The 23193-nt window shown below is 40.7% G+C and overlaps 1 protein-coding gene across 1 annotated transcript in view; it reads left to right on the top strand.

Annotated features, from left to right (window-relative positions):
* Positions 1-3690: 3690 nt before the first annotated feature.
* The window catches only part of LOC115160137 (LIM homeobox transcription factor 1-beta), an 85067-nt gene continuing 65564 nt past the window's right edge, over positions 3691-23193 (top strand). Inside the window, exons 1-2 of the mRNA XM_029710491.1 lie at positions 3691-4440; positions 4954-5140. Of these exons, the coding sequence (XP_029566351.1) occupies positions 4302-4440; positions 4954-5140 (326 nt within the window). The 5' untranslated portion in view covers positions 3691-4301. The remainder of the gene's footprint in view (positions 4441-4953; positions 5141-23193) is intronic.

Genomic DNA, 23193 nt, shown 5'->3' on the forward strand with positions numbered 1-23193 from the left:
CTCTCACCAAATGACAGTACAATGTACACACATCGTTTTTGAGTGTGAGATATGGGGTTTGGAGACATGTTTATTTCGACAGTACAAATTCCAACTTGCATAAACAATGGCAACACTGCCATTTTGCACTGAGTCTTACTGTTGGAAATCCACATCAGTGTCTACCTTGGGCTGTCACAGATGCACCTCCTCTAGTTTCCAATAGTAGCCAATCCAGCTTCAGCCCCACAGGATTGGCTAGCTAGCCTGTCACTAAAACCAACCCTACCGCCCTCTACTGGTCGTGGTTAAACTACCACATACTGTACATGTCAACTCCTCCTTTTCTTTCCAAGATTCCTTTCCTCACTCCCTTTCCTTTCCTCCTTTCCTAGCTTACTTTCCTAGCGTTCTTCCCCTCCTCCTTCCCTGTCTCATTTCCTTCCCTAGTTCCTTTCCTCCTCTACTAATCCCTTTCCTTGGTTATTTTCCTGGAATTAACCGTGGCCAGTAGAGAGAGAGAGAGAGAAAAAGGAGCTAGGCAAGGAGATAGGGAAGGAGCTAGGCAAGGAGATAGGGAAGGAGATAGGGAAGGAGGAAATGGAGGTATGGAAGGAGGACATGGAGGTAGGAAATGAGGGAATGAAAAATGAGTTAGGAAGTGAGGATAGAAGGAAAGGAAGATAGGAAAGGAATCTAAGAAAGAAAAGGAATTCACATGTGTGCGGTAGGGATTAACCACAGCCAGTAGATGGTATTGGTTTTAGTTACAGGCTATGCTGCGGGGCTTCAGCTGGATGTATCTCCCAACTTTACTCCTTGACTTTCGTCTGCAGTTGGTTTCTTCAACCTTACCACTCAAACATCCCAAATTCTTGACGTATTTATTGCAATATCGTGACATGCGCACAAGCCATCCTCTATTTTTACCCCTACCCTGTTCTGTTTTACAGGCATTTTATTTTAGGATGCATTTATTCCTATAAAATAGATGTTCTGATGTTCTCTAGAGAGTAGGCAGGCCCATGTTTTCATGGCACTGATGCAGGGAGATAAAGCTACGCTTGTTTAGGCTACTCGTTATAAAGGTAATTGGTATTTAATCATCATAATAGGCTAATAATAAGAATAATACAATGTTATTTATTTAAAAAGTTTAGAAAACGTATTTGTCTTCGATATTCTACGTTTATGTATTGTTTTGAGGAGTATCTGATTCAATCTGAACTATCAATCTGGCCTCTGGACTATATCATGGGACCTCATGAAGAATGCTGCAATCGTTCAACTAATAAGCTATAATAATAATAATTAGCCTAATAATAATAATAATAATAATAATAATAATAATAATAATAATAATAATAATAAAAAAGCCAACAATAGAAAGTCATTTAAAAAATAAAAAAAATAAACAGTTTCCCCTGTCAAGGACCTGATAATGCAAGCATCAGCATAGTGGAGGCCTAATAATCTCCAGCAGAGTTTCTATCCCGATTACACGCTAGACTGCTACACTGAGAATTTAACTGTGGAGTGCATGGGGAAGTAGTCCATTTAGCTCAGTGGATCAAAAATAACACCGTAAACCATATTGTCAGTGACCTGTCTGTCCTGTCAGCTCTGTCTTGAATGCCACACTCGTTTTGGTGGGGGTCGCTCAACATTATTTTTGAAAGAGATTTTCTTAGGAAAACAATGGAGGGGAGGAGATGATGAAGCTAATAACTCGCTAGCCCGAGGTGCACTGCCCTAGAGGCCGAGCCTGGGCAGCTGTAGCCTGATTTATAGCCTCACTTGTCCACTGAGCCACATTCTATTCTCATACATCTCAGAGAATTGAGGGGGACACAGATTTTCAACGGAAACATATTGGCCTATTAGCCGTAATAGTAGAGACACTAAGCTTACAATGTTGAATGTAAAACGTTAAGCTATGTTGGAATGGCCATTTATTTTAGAGTGTTGACAATGCAGAATATTCTTTCACGCTAATTGTCAAATAAATTGATGGTTGATAACCTAGGCTACATCTGTACTGTATTTTTATCCCTGCATATATAGTTGGTTTGGTGTTGTTATTATTATACCCTACAATTTTTGCAACCTCTGTTGTATTTGCTCTTGAGGAATATTAATTATTATTTCGTGGGAAAATATGTATTATTTTGTGGGGATTATGTAATGGCATTGTTCATACATCTGTAAGTGCACGTACAAAAAGCGACAGACAGACCCTTCAGGTTGCCAATAATACGATCCTAACGGGAACAGATACAGTATATAGACCTTTAGAAACGTTTTACGTAGTCTGGACTAAATAATTAGACCTCATTGTTTTCGCTCTTGACAAATGCAAAAACAAAAGTAGCCTAAAAACAGACCTATGGCAATAAATACAATTTTTATGGAAAAAACAAAATGAACTTAATTATTTAGTCTCGGTTGATTGATTCGTGTTAAGCTAATGCCAATATTATAGCGACAGGATTATCTGTCTGATGCTTTATTCCGACAAAACGCTTTTCAATCCATTGGCGCGCAGGTTCATTTAATGAATTCATACAAGAAAATATAGGCCTACGAAATAGCCTATACAATCCCTCTCCTATTGTCATAGATAGCCTATAGATTGATATCTGTGAAATGAATTTTAGTGCATTTTAAGGACAAAGGAGACAACTTATGAATATTACATTTTTTTTAGAGACGATATGATTCAGTGGAATAAAGAAGTGATAAACGGAAAGCATTTCATTTCATAAATCTCCCGTTTTATCTGTGGGTTTATTAATCATGTAGATATGCCATTTCATATAGCGCGAGAGGGGCCCCCACCACCACCTACTACCACTTATGAGGGCTCTCCTCCGCCGGTGACTTCCAATTGGTGCAGGCCTTTGTTGTTATCGGGACCAATCGCCAGGTGCGTCGGTCGTGGGAAGTCCGCGGGCTTGATGCTTTGCAATAGATAATGCAAGTGTGGTAAAATGATGGCTTGCGTAAAATAATAATGATGAATAATTGTAGAATTTTGTAAAGTATTGACAACACATCATCCTCAATGTGGGATATAGCCTAACTACACTTATAGTATAGTAATGAAGTGATAAAAATAATAATGATGACAATAATAATAACATTAATAATAATAACTATTATAATAAACGAAATATCTAAAATAAAATACTAACCATATTCCTATAGTATTTCCAAATGGGCCAAAGCTGGATAATGCCCTCACAGCACCAACATTTGTTGAATAAAATCATATGTCACAATTTATTCATAATTCCTATAGGCCTACACTCAGAAAAAAGAGTTCTGAAAGGGTTCGGCTGTCCCCCATAGGACAACCCTTTTTGGTTCCAGGTAGAACCCTTTTTGGTTCCAGGTAGAACCCTTTTTGGTTCCAGGTAGAACCCTTGTTGGTTCCAGGTAGGGTTCTACTTGAAAAAGAACCCCATTTGGAACCAAAAGGGTTCTCCTACGGGGACAGCTGAAGAACCCTTTTAGGTTCTAGATTGCACCTTTTTTCTTCTATATGCGTAGCTATTCATTATGCATTTGAAGTGCATGTTTGTTTTGGTCCTATACTTAGCCTGCATACTTAGCTTGAAATCACCACAGACACGTAGCCTTGTGTTCCATTTAACTTCAAGGGTTCTCTGATTCTCTTTTGGAGGCGGAACGATTCAGTTCCATGGCACTGAACACACAAACAGTGCGCACCAATAGCATCCCGCAGCAGCAGAATAGTGCAGAAAAAGTGGTACTGGGAAGGCGAGGGGAGGGCTTCTCTCTTCTTCTCTCTCCAGTCGCCTCAATCTCGGCTTCGCCCACTTCAAGAGACTCAGCATGGCACATTAACTTTAAAGCTCACTTTGGAACGAACCTCTCCACTCGACGTCTCTGGATTTACAGCACTTGCTTTTTACTTTCATTCCTCGTCAATATTGTTATTTGGGAGTCGGAGAATTCACCAGAAACTCAACGCTTTGCGTCGACGCTAATATATATATATGTTTCCATCCCGCACGATATAGGGACACGCTAAACCACTCTAAATTGAGCAGGTGACAACCTTAAACCGTTCTTGACAAATGTGTTCCTTCGCAATGTCACGATTTAGTCTGTAACTTAAAACGTTTTTCATTGAACAGACACCAATAAGCTATTTATCACCGCGCAGTAAAAGTAAAATATCCCAAGTCGTGTCTGTTAACTACTCTTTCCCTCTGGTTTTGCCTCTGCAAAGAAGTTCAGTGTGCAACAAGGAAGAGTTTGGGGTGGAAAAGACCACACTGTCTGTGACATTTGTTATGGAAATTGCAACAGGTCTCGAATCATTGGAGAGACGCTTCTCGGCAAGGAATCATTCTGCCTGTTCAAAGATGCTGGACGGTATTAAAATCGAAGATCATTTTAGAACGGGGGCGGCCACTTTGGGCGTTATGATCGGTGAGTTTACGGACGGATAGGCCCATATTATCTCTTAATATTCAAAAGTAAAGATATCATAATCATATTTTGGGGGGGATTTAATGGATTCATTCTCCTTTTAGTTTCATATGCCAGCCTGAGACGGCAAGGCCTTACAGAACACTTGGCATGCACCTGTAGCAATAGCAATAAGCTACAAATAAGACGCATTATAGAAATTCATATTTCATATTTCCTATTCAAATGATGTATGCAAACCCAACAGTAACTTTAACCTAACTATTCTCCTGACATCGATGTTAGTGGCAGGTTTAACTAGTGGCAGGTTTAACTGTTGCTTATCCATTATATTTGTGAGTAATTTAGTAAGTTTGAGCAACGAAGCTATGCCTTTTTAATATTGTTTTATCTCCCTAACATGACAACTTTTGGATTGAGTAGAAAATCCTTGCCGTGTGTGCATTTAATATTACGACATTATGTATTTGAATCTGAAAGATACAGAAATGTAAACGTTCGTTTATCACCCAGGTGCTGAATACCATCATCAGGCCGTGTGCGAGGGATGTCAGCGGCCGATATCCGACCGATTTCTGATGCGGGTCAACGAATCGTCGTGGCACGAGGAGTGTTTGCAGTGCGCCGTGTGTCAACAGCCGCTTACCACGACTTGCTACTTCAGAGATAGGAAACTCTACTGCAAAATTGACTACCAACAGTAAGCACATATATCTTTCTATTTTCATTTGGTAATTGGACCATGGTCGACAATCGAGTGGGCTATAACACCAAAACTCGTTTGCCTTTAGCGCGTTCCGCATTGGCGGAACTCTTTCTTTACGTATTTTGTATCAAATACATAGTGGAGATTTTTTTATCTTATACAATCTCTTACTCATGTTTGTGTTCCGTAGCGATGTAGCTATGTTTTTTTTAATTTATCATAGAGTTTGACAATTGTGCTACGTTTGGGCCTATATACATACCTACTTCATAATTCTTCGAAATAGCGGTTGGAAACTAACCTAGGTTTAGGCCTATTTGCCAGAGAAGTTATATATATAATGTTAACGATTATTTAAAACACATTTGTGTGTAATTTTAACAATAATATAGACTTAATTTAGTCTATCCAGTTAATGATACGTTCGGTTTCCTATTGAAGTCATGCGTTATTATTTGAAGGCCTTCTAAATATATATTTTTAATATCTTCGTATTTGGCTTTAGTTGACTGGGAAATATCATATAGCTTTTTTTTTGGTTTTGAGGTATTGTCATTGAAGTCAAAATCTTAAGGTAAAGATTTTTGCACAATGTATGTAGAAATCAAAGTTAAATACAATTTGTGGTCATGAAATCTAATCAGACAGTTTTGAAATGTAACCAAAGCTGTTTTGACGTGGGGGTTCAATGTCTATAAACCTTGGTAAACAAACTATATGGGGGAAAATGTTGTCGGATATAAGAACAATAACCTATAATCACTGAATCAATTATTTAAAAAAAATGGTGTGTTTTTAGAAATGTATATATGATGATCTTTGCAATATAACGTTTCTATATGGTCCGTGCTATTCGGGATCCTTGGGACGTCCCTACCACATTAAAGTAGACATTTTAAAAGGGTTAGGTTATGGGTAGTGGTTAGGTTTAGGGAAGGGACGTCCCAAGTATAGAACTGATCATTTCTATACTTGCTGTTGAGTAATTCTCTTTTGTACTTTTCAGAATGAATTATATGATTATAAAAACAACAATAAGAGGGATAATTTTTTTGTATCTGTCATTGTCAGTAGTATTTTATCAAGCTGACAATGCCTTTTATTATTACAGACAATAAAAAGTACAAGTATTAGGTTATAACTATTATTACTAGATTATAATAGTTATAACCTCTTGTTATTACCATGCTATAACCTTGGTGCAGATATAGCCTAGTTTGATCATTTTTTGTAGGTTATGTGGGGTGTCGGTGTTGTGGTGCTGGTGCGGTTGTCTCTGTGTATCAAACTATTGGGATTTAACATTTAGTTGTACGTTACATGGTCTAGTTGCATGGTCTCACTAATTATGAGGTAACAGAATGGTAGACATTTATCAAAACGAAACAAATCAGAAAAAATGAGTACCTAATAATGTGTTCAATGTGTGTGTGCCTTGCTTTGATCGCCATGGAAAAACACACAATCATGATATTAGCAGATATAAATCATGATATTAGCCGATATAAATCATGATATTAGCCGATATAAATCATGATATTAGCCGATATAAATCATGATATTAACCGATATAAATCATGATATTAGCAGATATAAATCATGTGTAGTTCTGAGGGGCTGCCTCTGGTAGGGTAGCAGTTAGTGTATGTGGGGGCCGTGTGCAGACAGTTTGGGCAGTGTGTAGACCGTGGGGTGTTTCTCGTTCTCAGCTCACTGCACTGTTGCTCTTCATGCCTGTCACTAAGTTTTAAGGGCTCTTTGTCCAAGGGCTTTAAACATTGCTACTTCAATCACTGCGACATTATCGCTCCCTGCTAGAAGTCTGGCAAGGAACAATGGGCGACATCCATTGCCTGTGTCTGTCTGCCATTCAGCAGCCTTCCCCCGACATGATGGCAAGCAGTTTGTAGGAACAATGGGATTTTCATAGCCGCAGCTCGGAATTCCTTCACCTGAGAAACGCACAAATCCAAGGGTTTGGTGCATGCATGTTTTTATTTTTTTATTTTTTTTTTACCGTAGGTCAAGAGTGGGGTACTAACGTTACTAGAAGCTATTGCTAGTGTTTTGATGATGTAAGTCATTGAGGTATATCGGGGAGATATTTTAAACGTGTTAGTGGGAAGCTTGCCAAGAATATGAGTGTGCAAATCAAAAAGGTCATGAGATTTATTTAGATGTACTATTTTTTTTATCCACGTGATTTAATTTTTTTTTTTTTTTTTAATGACCTGCTGTCATATTATTGTGTCGTATTTGAGGTTTGGGTAGGCTTTTCTCCTAGAGTTTTGTCATTGGGTTCCTACATTTGCTCCTATGAGGATGTTGTTGATCAGCTGAAAGATAGTGCCTTGAGTCCACATTCAGGCTGTGTCCCTGCTGTGAATATTTGTAGTTTCATTCTGGGGTAAGGCAAACAGACCGCTTAGGCCACAATCAGTCAAAACTAAATCTGATTTTTAAAAAGTTAATATTTTGGCTTGGTGCCCAAACCATAATGAAATGCTTTGTAGGCCTCTCTTCAAACTCAAAATCCTCATTATTGGCAAAAAGTTAACCGACTTTCTTTTGTAGCCCTGTAAGTCTCAATTTAAGATTTAAGGTGATTCATACGTTTAATGTAAACCAGTATACTAATAGGTCCACATTGAAAACATGATATTTGAATGTTTCCATTAGTTTTCTACTGGGATTATTTTCTAGAGAATTAGTTTGAATAGATAAAAAAAAAATGTAATCATTATAATAAATAATTACAGCATTTTAAACGTAACTTCCAAAACATTGAAATTGCTTATAACAAGAATTTAGAAATATTTATCAGAATAGCTTTGTGTTATGCCAATTGTTGCTTTTAAGTATATATTTTTTCTCCACATGTTGACGTACATTTTTTTTTTTAGACTTGTTCCAAACAAATTAGATAATGGATTGTAATAACATTATAGTATGCATTTCTGTTGTTTTATTCAGTATTTTCCTTTGTGGTAGTCTAGAGTAACTAAAAGCAGTACCCGTCACTGGTCAGGCATGCTAGCTGTGCTCCTGGGGGCCAGTCCAATAGTGAGCAGGATGCCTCTGCATGTTTAACCCTTTGTTAAGCCTCTCCACTTCAAGACACACCTTTAACGCTCACACAGCCTTGTCGTAGTATGTACAGCATCTCTCAAACACACGACAAGAAAATACACTTATCAATTCTCTCGCCTACAAAAATAGTATTTACTCACAATGATGAGATACTTAGAGATGTCATTCACACTCATTCTGACTTTTTATGGCACTCATTTAAGACACATTAGTCAGACGTAAGGCAAAGCCGGCAGCCCTGACAGGTCGCTGCAGAGAAGGAAGCAGACAACACACGGTGCACTGTAATTATCTGTAGGCTACTGTAAATCCTAATATTTCCATCCCTCCCCAGCAAACTAAAATTGGTTCTGGGAAAGTTCCAAGAACGTTCGTTAGTTCTCGGCAAATGTTCTCATTAACACAAAAACTGTCCAATTGTGGTGATGATTTATAGAATATTTGCATAAAACATTTGCCTGATGTTGCAAGAATGTTCCTAGAACACATTTCATCTGTTCTTTAAAAGGTTCCCATAATGTTTCATTAGGTTGTGGGAACAGTCTGGTGAGAACATTAGGTGAACATCACAAAAGATATGTTCCCAAAACACAACTGTCCTGTTGTGCGGATTATTCTCCGCTGTTTATTTTAGGGCGTAAAAAAAATATTCACCCGATGTTACAAGAACATTCCCAGGACACATTTAATATGTTCTATAAAGGTTCTCAGAATGTTTCATTAGGTTGTGGGAACAGTTGGGTGGGAATATTGTGGGGAAATCACAAAACATATGTTCAAAAAAACACAAAAATTGCCCAGTTGTGCGGATGATTCTACAATGTTTCTTTTAGGACGCAAAAAAAACATTAATCTGATGTTGCAAGAACATTCCCAGAAGCTCTCTTACGTCTCCTTCTTTCAGTATATGGCAGTATGGTCAATCAGGAATTCCATCCTTCCTTAGACATAACTAACTTAATATTTTTTATTTTTTTAACCTTTGTTAAACAAAGGCAAGTCAGCTAAGAACTCTTATTTACAATGACAGCCTAGGAACAGTGGGTTAACTGCCTTTTTCAGGGGTAGAACGACAGATTTACACCTTGTCAGCTCGGGGATTTGATCTAGCAACCTTTTGGTTACTAGTCCCACGCTCTACCCACCTACCGCCCCACTCAGGGGAATACTGGTAACTGGGTTATTCACTATAATTTCACCCATCCTTTTTATATACTGCGTACTTCTGGACCACATTTACAAGGTATCCAAAACTATGAGTACTTATCTAGGATCATTTTTGCTTTTCAGATCATGAAAAATAAGCCAAGGGGCCCATATCAAGCATCTCAAATTAGGCTTTTTAAAAAGTAAATTTTTAAACAATATTTTATTTTTTTGTGAGTCTAAATTATGTATTTCTGACCGGATTTATACATCTGGATGAAATAAAGCCATCCTTTGTTTTAGTAGAGTATATCTAAGCTTTAATTTCATTTTTTTTTCTTCAAAAGAAACATGGTTAAAGAATATGTGGGATTGAACCAGATCATTAACCCTCTGCGCCAACAGGGGATAGCTGTGGCTTTGTGGGTTTTCAGCCAAATATGGTCAATCAGGACACAGGACACAATTTCTGAGTTATTAAAATGTTCCCATCCTCTTCATATGCTGTGCAACTGTCCTGTGCAACTGAACTTAAACATTGTATGAATGCCATCACAACTGATCATGTTTTGGGAATGTATCTCTTGTAATGTACCCACACTGTTCCCAAAACCTAATTACATGTTCTTGGAACCTTTTAAAGAAGTCAACAAATACTTTTCTGTTAACATTCTAGCAACATCAAAAGAATGTTCCAAATATGCCAATTGTCATGTCCCCACAATGTTACCACAACCTAATAAAACGTTCTGGGAACCTTTTAAAGAACAGACAAAATGTGTTCTGGGAACACTTGTAACATCAGGTGAAAGTTTTTTCAATAGGAACATCGTTGAATCATCCGCACAGCTGGACCAGTTTTTTGTGTTTTGGGAACATATCTTTTGTGATTTCCCCACAATGTTCCCACTAGATTGTTTCTTTAGGTTGTCGAAACATTCGGGGAACCTTTAAAGAACAGAATAAATGTCTTACGGGAACGTTCTTGCAACATCAGTTGAATGTTTTACACAAACATTCTATAATATTCACTATGAATGGACAGTTTTTTTCGTGTTATGAGAAATTTTCCGCAAATGTTCTGGGAACTTTTCAGATAACTTATTTTGGTTTGCTGGAAAAATATAACTGGTGCATTGTGTTATTACATTACCTGGAAACCTAATGAGAGCGTTTGGGGAATGTTCTGCGGTGGTTGTAACAGATGTTGTTTACAACATTTTAGTGAATGTTAGAAGAGCACTATTTTTGTGTTGTAAATATAAATATTTATCAAAAACATCTGAATTGGGATGTTATCATCCTAATGTTAAATAAAACCCCCAAATAAAACTTAATAGGAATTTTATGTTCCCCTTTCGGCTGTGTTGACACCTCCATCCGCTCTGTAAATGGTTTTAATTCACAAGTGGCTTTTTGTTTTTCCAACATTTTACTTCATGCTTTTTTTGTGTGTGTGTGTGTGTGCTCCTTATGAGCCGCCAAATGATTTCTGATTTAATGCCGCTATGCTATTTCTCGACCACACTGTGAGCTTCTTTACAAGTTGTGTGAAATGGAACGTTTAGTAGCTGCCTAAATACTAGAGCAGCTTTCTACTCACAGTTCAGTCTACTCGTTAAACTACTTCTGCAGCTGTTGCAGTTCTAGGCTAATTGCGATGCTATTATCTGTCAAATATATTTATTTTCTGGACTTTATACCTGGATAATGTTTGTCAACAGGCTACTTTTTGAAAATGTGTTTCGTAACATTATTTCACCTCTGGGGGATAATGTTTTCTGTGACATTTCTGGGAAGTTGTACCCCTGGCAACAGAATGATTTGCATGGATTGAAACTTTGACGCAATACCTGCATCTTATTCAATATAACAATAATAAAAAAATAATATATGGTATTTAGCAAACAATTGTATTTGTGCATACATTTTACGTATGGGTGGCCCCAGCGGCGATCAAACCCGTGGCCTTTGGCGTTGGAAACGCCATGCTCTACCTACCTAGCCACACAGGGCCACATATTTGATTGTATCTTATGAGAAAATGGCAATAAATGTTTCTATTTTTACATGAGCATGAGATGAGACTGTGTGCTGGGTTTTGGGGGAGAGTAGACAGTGATGTCATTTCACCATAGAATAACACAGAGCTGCTCCAAACCTCACCAAGGCTAACATGTGGGCTCCAGCCAATTGGGGTTTAGGATGTCGCCCTGGCAACCAGGCGACTATGCAGCGGGCTTTGCGTGAAATTTGGAGAGGAATTCCGTGTGTGTGTGTGTGTGTGTGTGTGTGTGTGTGTGTGTGTGTGTGTGTGTGACTTTGAGAGTCATTTATTTGTTTTCAGAACAAAGGGAGAAAGCAGAATAATCCTCTGGGTAATACATTCAATATCAGTATTTTTGGTCACCATCTTTTCCAGAACACAAAAGCAGATCCTTCGTTGAGAATAATAGTTGATGTGCATCTCAATGGATTAAATGATTTGTTGTAAATGTTGGATGGTATCCCACTATACACTTCCAACCTCCATGTACAGTGCCTTCAGAAAGTATTCACATTCCTTGTTGTTAGAAAGTGAGATTAAAATGGATTTGATTGTCATTTTTGTTGTCAACGATCTACCCAATATGCTCTGTAATGTCAAAGTGGATAAACTCTATAGCATTTGTTAAAAAAATATATATATGAAAAATAAAACACTAATATATCTTGATTAGATAAGTATTCAACCCCCTGACTCAAACACATGTTAGAATCACCTTTGGCAGATATTACAGCTGTGAGTCTTTCTGGGTAAGTCTCTAAGAGCTTTAGACACCTGGATTGTACAATATTTGCACATTATTATTTAATAAATTCTTCAATCTCTGTCAAGTTGGTTGTTGATCATTGCTAGACTCTAGTCTTGCCATAGATTTTCAAGACAATTTAAGTCAAAACTGTAACTAGACTACTTAGGAACATTCAATGTCATCTTGGTAACCAACTCCAGTGTATATTTGGCCTTGTGTTTTAGTTTATTGTCCTGCTGAAAGGTACATTTGTCTCCCAGTGTCTATTGGAAAGCAAACTGAACCAAGTTTTCCTCTAGGATTTTGCCTTTGCTTAGCTCTATTCTGTTTCTTTTTTATCATAAAAGAAACTCCCAAGTCCCTTGCCGATGACAAGCATACCCATAACATGAAGCAGCCACCATCCTTGAAAATATGAAGAGGTACCCATCAGTGATGTGTTATGTTGGATTTGCCCCAAACATAACGCTTTGTATTCAGGACATGAAGTTAATTGCTTTGCCACGTTTTTAGGAGTTTTACTTTAGTCTCTTATTGCAACCAGGATGCATGTTTCTAAATATGTTTTATTCTGTACAAGCTTCTTTCTTTTCACTCTGTCAGTTAGGTTAGTATTTTAGAGTAACTATACTGTTGTTGATCCATCCTCAGTTTTCTCCTATCACAGCCATTAAACTCTGTAACTGTTTTAAAGTCACCATTGGCCTCATGGTGAAATCCCTGAGCAGTTTCCTTCCTCTCCGGCAACTGAGTTAGGAAGGACGCCTGTATCTTTGTAATGACTGGTTGTATTGATACGTCATCCAAAGTGTAATTAATAACTCAAAGGGATATTCAATGTGTGCTTTTAATTTTTTTTTTTTTTTTACCCATCTACCAATAGGTGCCCTTCATTGTGAGGCAATGGAAAACCTCCCTGGTCTTTGTGGTTGAATCTGTGTTTGAAATTCTCTGCTTGACTGAGGGACCTTACAGATAATTTTATGTGTGGGGTACAGAGATGAGGTTGTCATTCAAAAATGATTTTAAACTCTGTTATTGCACACAGTGAGTCCATGCAACTTATTATTTGACTTGTTACGCACAGTTTACTCCTGAACTTATTTAGGCTTGCCGTAACAAAGGGGATGAATACTTATTGACGCAAGATATTTTGGATTTGAATTTTTTATTAATTAGTACAATTTTCTAAAAACATAATTCCACTTTGACATTATGGGGTATTGTGTGTAGGCCAGTGAAAACAAATCTCAATTTAATCCACTATAAATTCATGCTGTAACACAACAAAATGTGTAAAAAGTCAAGGGGTGTGAATTCTTACGGAAGGCACTGCATTTTCTGGTTGTGGGTGATCCTGACATGGGAAAAACTGTAGCTCCGGACAATTCTTCCCTGGCGATGGAATTCTAGGGGCGCTTTGTCCGTTGGGACAGGGCTCGAACCCAACGGGACTGTCTTTTAGCTATGTTTATATTACTTCTGCTCAGAAAATATTTCTCAGTTTACAGAGACAACAGAGCAAACCCTCCTTCTTGAACAGTAAATAAAAAAACGTAATTAATAATGAGCTATGGGCTTGAAAGGAAGAGTTCTGAGATTTTTTTTCTCAGTTTTCTCTGAATTAAATGCCATATTCGTCACTCATTTCAATTCGTGCAGATTTGACAGGGCATGTTCGGTTTTAGTAAACCCTCAGCATGTCTTGAGTGGTTGATGCTGAAAAGAACAAGCAAACACAGTTGTTCAGTCCTGTACACACATCCCTCGTGGGTGATGATGTTCTTTGTTGTGCTGATGGGGACTTTTTTTGGTCAGTGGCCATTAGTGAATTCTTCTTTTTAAATGTTGTTTTTTAATTAACGAGAGCTCAGGACCCCGGTTTATAAAATGCTGACTAAGAAGATTTTTTGACCTGCCTGCATGTTTTTAAGACTACACTATCCTTGACCCCCCCCCCATGTCTTATCCACCCACAGGGAGAGAAACAATATTTATACATCTAACTGTATATGAGCGTGGTAGGCTTTTTACTATGGTCCATCAACCAATACAGGCCCTTTCTTAGGGACTGTTGAGTTCTATGGTTATGTGGATCTTTTCAGGGATGTTCTCTCTACGTGAAGAGATTAGAGCATCTCCTGTTCTTTTTGGCCAGTTGTCCTGGATTATTAGCAAACACAGAAAGCCCTGAGGTATTTGCACGTCAGTCTATGGTAGGTTATTTCAGAAAGAACAAGCGGAGAGCATTTAGCTGTTAAGTCAAAGAATTACACAGAGTGATTTGAAGAAAAAGTTATCGTTTTAATGTATATGTATATATATATATATATATATCTGTGTGTGTGTATATATATATATATATATATATACATACATATACATTAAAACGATAACGAGATGTTTTATATATATATATTCAGAAGAAAATAGCCCAAGTTAGCAGCTTGTACAATATTGACACGATATTGCTTCAGCTTGCCTGGCCTCTGGCTCAGCAGTGTGTTTAGCGTTGCTTTAGCTTGGGCGTGCTCAGTAAGGAAGTATCTAGTTTCATATCAACACATCCTTCTCAGTCCTACCATCCAAGTGTGGTGATGCAATTATCTATCATTCCATAATATGCATACTTTGCACTTTTCTATTTTTATTGAGCTGTTTTTCTGCTTCTGTACCAAACCACTCAGTTGTTTTGGATGCCATATTGTTGGTGACAAGATTATCCTCATGTTCCTTTTTTGAGTTAATAGGATACATGCATTTTTTATTTATTTTAGTGTGCAAAGTACAATTTTGTTGACAAATCGTTGCCTGGTCTCCAATTTTTATTTATTTTTTAAGGGCACTCCAAAATTACTAGTAAGAGTTATCCAAAATGCGGTTGCCAGATGTTTACAGAATTTGTCAGTAACGACTGAGAATCAGTTTGAGAATCCGCTTTTCTTTGACATTTTATTACAGTACGAAACTATTCATAATGACCTTTTTTTTTGCGCTTTTCTCCAAATTGTCTGTCACAGAGCACTTAACAAAAGGTCCAAGCCTGAACCCCTTGGAAGTCATTTGACGCTAGAAGCAACACAGCCTCTTCCTCCCTAAAGGCCCGACAACCTCAATGTGACTGTTTGTGTTAATACTATAGTTTGAATAGCCCATTCCTGACCCTGTCAGCAAGAGCTATCCATCTCTCTAACGAGAAAAGGAGCGCAGTGTCACAGATACAATATGAAGGCTCCCATGTAATATTGTGCCATTAAATGAACCAACTGAAATTCGGGGATGATCAGGTGGCCATGATGGGGATCACATTGGGAATTTAGCCTGGACACCGGGGTTAACACCCCTACTCTTACAATACATGCCATGGGATCTTTAGTGACCACGGAGTCAATCAACAAGTACATGACACTCAGCTTGAATGCACACTAGTGCGTTCAGCGTTCATTATTTTTATTCAATTTCACAATCTTGACTGAGTAGTGAGATGTCTTCTGTAGAAATATTGAGCAGGAAAGCAATCCCCGATTCATGTGAAGACAGACGATGACGCACAAAGATGACCACACGATGACACACGATGACGCACAAAGCTCCTACCTCTAAGTCACTCTTACTCACAGGCAAATATGTGTAAAATGACTTGGATCCCCCCCGTATCATTCAGGCAACGTGGCGTTTCTGTAAGAACTTCCTGTTCTCTCAGGATGGCCCTTATTCGAACACACACATGTGGAATGGAGTCAGGGAGCTAGCCTCCTCCACTTCCTGTACGTTATCTTCCCTTCCCCCGTAGTGGAATGCTTCTCCAAATACAGCGTCCCACCTCTTCTTCCACCGGGGTGCGAGGAGTGGCTGTCACCACTGTGGCAAGTGCTGCCGTGCCGGTGCTGTGTACCCAGAGCCCCGTTCTCTCACCCAGACGCCACATTCTAGCAGCGCGTGGGGACGCGGTTGCAACCTGAAAGAGCCCCCCCCCCCCCCACCAGAGTATTTGAGTAGAGGGACTGCTCCTTGCCCATAGCCACGTAACTACGAGTGGCATAAACATTTTTCATGATTAATGACAATCCACTATCACCATACAAGCAGAGTGAAGCCACTTGAGTTACATGTTAACCCATAAGAGACTGGTTAACATGTTAACCCATAAGAGACTGGTTAACATGTTAACCCATAAGAGACTGGTTAACATGTTAACCCATAAGAGACTGGTTAACATGTTAACCCATAAGAGACTGGTTAACATGTTAACCCATAAGAGACTGGCTAACATGTTAACCCATAAGAGACTGGCTAACATGTTAACCCATAAGAGACTGGTTAACATGTTAACCCATAAGAGACTGGTTAACCCGTAAGAGACTGGGTAACATGTTAACCCATAAGAGATGTGAGACTACTCTGAGCTATCACTGATAGCCCCTAACCCCTGCCCCCACCTACCCACTTTTTCATATACCCCCTCTTCATCTTCTAATGAGATTAGGTTACCCCATGTTTCTGTAGCGGCTGACTGACACTGATCTGTAATTTTATCACTAACTGTGACACTAAGCTCCCCTCCGCTTTGTCCTCAACGGAGGGCCAACGGAAGACCGGGCTCCTAATCCCCTTATTTGTGTCAAGCACGGAGGAAAATGGTGTAAAGAACAGTTCAGAATGGGATGGGGCTCTATAATTACGCCCACCCCCCAACCAACAAAACCCTCCTTGGCCAAATGAGCATGAGAATTATATTCCCCCTGGTGCACTTCAACACCCAGCTCTGCCAAGAGTATTGATTTGGCAAAATTCCCTGAAGTATCTTTTCATCGTTCGGTGTCAGGGCCTTTTTCATATTTTCAGTTTTAAAAAGTCAGTGGTTGCCAGTTCTGTCTGTTTTCTTTTGTTAGACTCTTTTTTTAAAATTTTATCCTGGCTTTGCTAATATTGCTTTTAAATTGTAGATCTCCCTCTTTCTCTCTTCAGGTTGATACGGTGTACTTGAAGGATGAAAGGAAGGAGTTTGCTCTCACTCTGTATCGTTGTATTTGATGATTTCATCTATGCTGTGTTAATATCATATCTTTGCAGGATTAGTTTTGCGTGTTGAGCATAGGAGCCAAAAGTATGGAATGGACATGAGCCATGTTTAAATAGCAAAGAGACTTGGAGAAAAAAAAATGTAGGCCAACCTCTTCCATGGTTCATTGAAGGCCAACAGCGAGAAAGATCATGAATTCAAACGATTTAAGGTAAAAAAATATATATATTTATATAAAAAAATCTGTTGCTGGAAATGCTGGCGTTAAAGTGGAAGAGGTGAATAGAGGGGTACGTGTTTGGATGGTGGTCAACGGTCTGCCACATTTGGCAAATATCATGAGAAACACAAAGGCCTTGCCCCCCCACCTGTCGCTTCCAGGAATGCCACAGGAAAGCCCCCCTCGCTGGTTTTCCTTTGAGCACAGTGCCTTGAAATGGACTGGGAGGTGTAGCTTCAAGATGCCACTCTTTCTGTTTGGAGCCTCTGCATTCTGCAGTCCTTCTCCCTGTACGGTCCTATACTCTCCTTTATGGACCTGGGCATCGTACATTCCTTTGTGCACACACCCTGGTTGGTCATGTTTCCAGGTGGTGGAGTCTACCCATGGAAGAGGTTTTATGGGGGGAGTTTATTTATTTATTTGGCCTTTCTAGGGAGTTTTTCCTAGCCACCGTGCTTCTACACCTGCATTGCTTGCTGTTTGGTGTTTTAGGCTGGGTTTCTGTACAGCACTTTGAGATATCAGCTGATGTAAGAAGGGCTTTATAAATACATTTGATTGAATTTGATTGATTTACACCTCCAAGTGTTTTGGAAGTCTGTTAGGGCAAAAGATCAGATGCACTGAAACAAATGTCATTACTCTAAAAGTCCCATCAGGTTGCCTGATTTTCAGTTATGTCATGTGAACAGGACAATTAGGGAAATGGTTCTTATGGCAAAGCATGTTAACGTTTTAAACAAACTATTATATTCATCTGACTATCCCCAATAATTGTATTATTGTGTGCATGTGACCGAGCTCATTGACTTCCTCTCAGCTATGTGGGGAAGCAGGTGGTCTAACGGAGCCTTGGCTGGCATCTACCTCCCTAAACCGTCTTCACCACCTCCAGTAACAAACCACCACACCCGACTCCTCCGCGTTGAGCTTCAATTCTTCTTCGTGTGAGTTAAGGAGACATCGTATTGGGAAAAGACGTAGTTGCAAAACCTCTTTATCATACGTCATTATAGCACTTCAGACTCAAATAACGAGAAGTTAAGGAGTCTTAAAGGAGGAATTTATTGTGAAATCTTTGTAGCCTTTTGGAAAATGATCAGCGTAGCTGCAGACTTTACATGACTAGTGAGGATATACGGCCTCTGACACCTTTTAACTTTATAATATCGGTATATCTTTACGGTGGAATCTGTTGCTAGGAAATCGGTGTAGATTTCTGCACAAAGCGTCTCATTGCGACTTCAGACACTCCACTTTATCTTCCTTCTGTCTGGCTACGTGTTCCTTCCTGTTACATAAGACGATAAAGCCTGTCAGTGAAACTGTGGAGCCTCTTCAATGTTTTGCTATCTGCCCCCTCTGTCCAAGCCAACCATAATTCATTAGTAAACGAGAAGGCATGCAGGGTGTCACATTGTAAAAATTAACAGCTTTGTTTTATTAGAAACCAGAAGATCTAGAGTGTTCTCCATCTATCAAAGGGAAGGAAGTGTACTAGGGAGTAAATCCAGGACCCGGGCACAGCGGGCTGTCGGTAACTCTAAATATGCTCCATCCCTCTCGGAGTGCGAAGCAGGGGGGGAAAAAACCCTCTCTGTTTGGGTATTGCAGAACTCCTTAAAACCCTCTCTGTATGGGTATTGCAGAACTCCTTAAACCCTCTCTGTATGGGTATTGCAGAACTCCTTAAAACCCTCTCTGTTTGGGTATTGCAGAACTCCTTAAAACCCTCCCTGTTTGGGTATTGCAGAACTCCTTAAAACCCTCCCTGTTTGGGTATTGCAGAACTCCTTAAAACCCTCTCTGTTTGGGTATTGCAGAACTCCTTAAGTATTGCCGACCACTCTCATGGCAAAAAAACCCCAAAACAACCCTCAGTGAACATTTTGCGGATAGGGTTTCATCGCCTCCCAAGCCACTTCAGTCAGCTCTTTCCCCGACACCGCTCCTCCTCCCCTCTCACCCCATGCTCCTCTAACTAAAGTGATTTGTGCCACAGGTCCTCTGACCCCAATGGAGCTTGAAAAAGAAGAGTTTTTATTGAGCAGATCTAAATAAATAGAGCTGCATAGGGAGGGAGGGGCTTGGTGTCTATGGTTAAAATGGGGTGGGAGGGGCTTGGTGTCTATGGTTAATATAGGGAGGGAGGGGCTTGGTGTCTATGGTTAAAATGGGGTGGGAGGGGCTTGGTGTCTATGGTTAATATGGGGAGGGAGGGGCTTGGTGTCTATGGTTAATATGGGGAGGGAGGGGCTTGGTGTCTATGGTTAATATGGGGAGGGAGGGGCTTGGTGTCTATGGTTAAAATGGGGTGGGAGGGGCTTGGTGTCTATGGTTAAAATGGGGAGGGAGGGGCTTGGTGTCTATGGTTAAAATGGGGAGGGAGGGGCTTGGTGTCTATGGTTAAAATGGGGAGGGAGGGGCTTGGTGTCTATGGTTAAAATGGGGAGGGGGGGCTTGGTGTCTATGGTTAAAATGGGGAGGGAGGGGCTTGGTGTCTATGGTTAATATAGGGAGGGAGGGGCTTGGTGTCTATGGTTAAAATGGGGAGGGAGGGGCTTGGTGTCTATGGTTAATATGGGGAGGGAGGGGCTTGGTGTCTATGGTTAATATGGGGAGGGAGGGGCTTGGTGTCTATGGTTAATATGGGGAGGGAGGGGCTTGGTGTCTATGGTTAATATGGGGTGGGAGGGGCTTGGTGTCTATGGTTAATATGGGGAGGGAGGGGCTTGGTGTCTGGTTAATATAGGGAGGGAGGGGCTTGGTGTCTGGTTAATATAGGGAGGGGCTTGGTGTCTATGGTTCATATGGGGAGGGAGGGGATTGGTGTCTGGTTAATATAGGGAGGGAGGGGCTTGGTGTCTGGTTAATATAGGGAGGGGCTTGGTGTCTATGGTTCATATGGGGAGGGAGGGGATTGGTGTCTGGTTAATATGGGGAGGGAGGGGCTTGGTGTCCATAGTGGCGAAGTAATTACAATTTAGCAATTAAACACTGGAGTGATAGGTGTGCAGAAGATGAATGTGCAAGTAGAGATACTGGGGTGCAAAGGAGCAAAAAAAAAAGAACTATATGGGGATGAGGTAGTTGGATGGACTATTTACAGATGGGCTGTGTACAGGTGCAATGATCTGTGAGCTGCTCTGACAGCTGATTGCTTAAAGTGCTTGGTGTCTTGGTGTCTATGGTTCGTATAGGGAGGGAGAGGCTTGGTGTCTCTGGCTAATATGAGTTCTGTAGGACTAAGTGCTGCTCCAGCGATGACAGCTGCTGAGTGTGTATGCCGTTGTTAGTCTGTGTAGCAAGCCTGGCCTCTTCTTAGTCCACAGAGACAATGTTTACGCCCTTGTATGCTCACAGGGGGATTATGCAACCTGACAGTTGCGAAGAGTGTATCTTCCATTCGATGTATAGAGGTTAATTAAGGATACATGCTTGAAAGGTTTTTCATCACTTTAAAGGAATGGCTTTAGCAATGAAAAATGCTGTGTACGGGATCCTGTTTGCCATTTTGTTGTCTTAAGTATGAAATATGAATCTTCGCTTTCTTAGTGTCTTTGTATCTTAAATACTAACTTGTCAAGCACTTTGCCTCCTACTGCATTTGAACAAAAATGATTAGCCCAGGTTAAGTGCTCAGAAGGATTTAGAGTCAGATAAAATATTGCCCTTCCTTGGCACGCTTCTAAGTCTCTCCCCAGTGACCTCAAAACACCTTACTTGGCATGAGAAGGACATCAGCCAGTAGCAGGATAGGAGGCTGGAAGTGGAGCACATCTCTGTCCACGCATCCTTTATAAATAGCAACCTAGCCTTGCTCTGTTAGATTCAGAGGTTGTACGTGGAAACTGATACATACAGGAGAAAAGCCAGTTGATGGAGACGTGTGTTTTCTTCACACCGTATCGCCCCCCCCCCCTCCCTTTCGAAAGGAACCCTCTGTGGTCGACCACCCCGGGGGTCCACAGGGGTTTGGGTTGGGTTGGGCTGTCTCAGACGCATGCCGAACATTCTAAATGGATGATGTGAATGTGGTGCCAATGTGGGCGGCTGCGGCTGACTCTTCTATTCCCTGGCTCCAGCAGGTGGAAGGATCCTGGCGTTCCCTTGCTCTTAATTCCCTCCTACAATAACTTCCACTCGCTTGTACTTTTTAATTAATACAAAAAATATATATATATATATATCTTTTTTTTCCAGTCTTGGCTCAGTATTCATTAGTTTTGTGCGTCAATCATTTTTCATTAAATGTAATTTTTCACATCGAAGGGCCAAATGTAGGGCCAAATTCTAACTTCACATCAAAACTTGATTCGCGTGTAAGTTTCACGCCTGTTTAGGTAGAATTCATCCCTTACTGTTTAGGTAGAATTCATCCCTTACTCTTTAGGTAGAATTCAATCCTTACTGTTTAGGTAGAATTCATCCCTTACTCTTTAGGTAGAATTCAAACCTTACTGTTTAGGTAGAATTCATCCCTTACTGTTTAGGTAGAATTCATCCCTTACTGTTTAGGTAGAATTCATCCCTTACTGTTTAGGTAGAATTCATCCCTTACTGTTTAGGTAGAATTCATCCCTTACTGTTTAGGTAGAATTCATCCCTTACTGTTTAGGTAGAATTCATCCCTTACTGTTTAGGTCAACTCCCCCTGTGCTGGTCAACTCCCCCTGTGCTGGTCAAACCCCCCTTTGCTGATCAACTCCCCCTGTGCTGGTCATCTCCCCCCTGTGCTGATCAACTCCCCCTGTGCTGATCAACTCCCCCTGTGCTGATCAACTCCCCCTGTGCTGGTCAACTCCCCCCTGTGCTGGTCAACTCCCCCCTGTGCTGGTCAACTCCCCCCTGTGCTGATCAACTCCCCCTGTGCTGGTCATCTCCCTCTGTGCTGGTCATCTCCCTCTGTGCTGGTCAACTCCCTCTGTGCTGGTCAACTCCCTCTGTGCTGGTCATCTCCCTCTGTGCTGATCATCTCCCTCTGTGCTGATCAACTCCCCCTGTGCTGATCAACTCCCCCTGTGCGGGTGACTTCAGACTCCCAGCGTGCGAACGGAACCTTGCTTTAGGCCCTGGCGGTGGATGGCAGTCTGTTTTAGTGTCTTTTGCCCCAGCAGTAGGTAGTGTTCAGGGTAAAGCCATACACCCCAGCAGTAGGTAGTGTTCAGGGTAAAGCCATACGCCCCAGCAGTAGGTAGTGTTCAGGGTAAAGCCATACACCCCAGCAGTAGGTAGTGTTCAGGGTAAAGCCATACGCCCCAGCAGTAGGTAGTGTTCAGGGTAAAGCCATACACCCCAGCAGTAGGTAGTGTTCAGGGTAAAGCCATACACCCCAGCAGTAGGTAGTGTTCAGGGTAAAGCCATACACCCCAGCAGTAGGTAGTGTTCAGGGTAAAGCCATACACCTCAGCAGTAGGTAGTGTTCAGGGTAAAGCCATACACCCCAGCAGTAGGTAGTGTTCAGGGTAAAGCCATACACCCCAGCAGTAGGTAGTGTTCAGGGTAAAGCCACACGCCCCAGCAGTAGGTAGTGTTCAGGGTAAAGCCATACGCCCCAGCAGTAGGTAGTGTTCAGGGTAAAGCCATACACCCCAGCAGTAGGTAGTGTTCAGGGTAAAGCCATACGCCCCAGCAGTAGGTAGTGTTCAGGGTAAAGCCATACACCCCAGCAGTAGGTAGTGTTCAGGGTAAAGCCATACGCCCCAGCAGTAGGTAGTGTTCAGGGTAAAGCCATACACCTCAGCAGTAGGTAGTGTTCAGGGTAAAGCCA

Source organism: Salmo trutta, chromosome 23 (assembly GCF_901001165.1).
Source record: "Salmo trutta chromosome 23, fSalTru1.1, whole genome shotgun sequence".
Taxonomy (NCBI): domain Eukaryota; kingdom Metazoa; phylum Chordata; class Actinopteri; order Salmoniformes; family Salmonidae; genus Salmo; species Salmo trutta.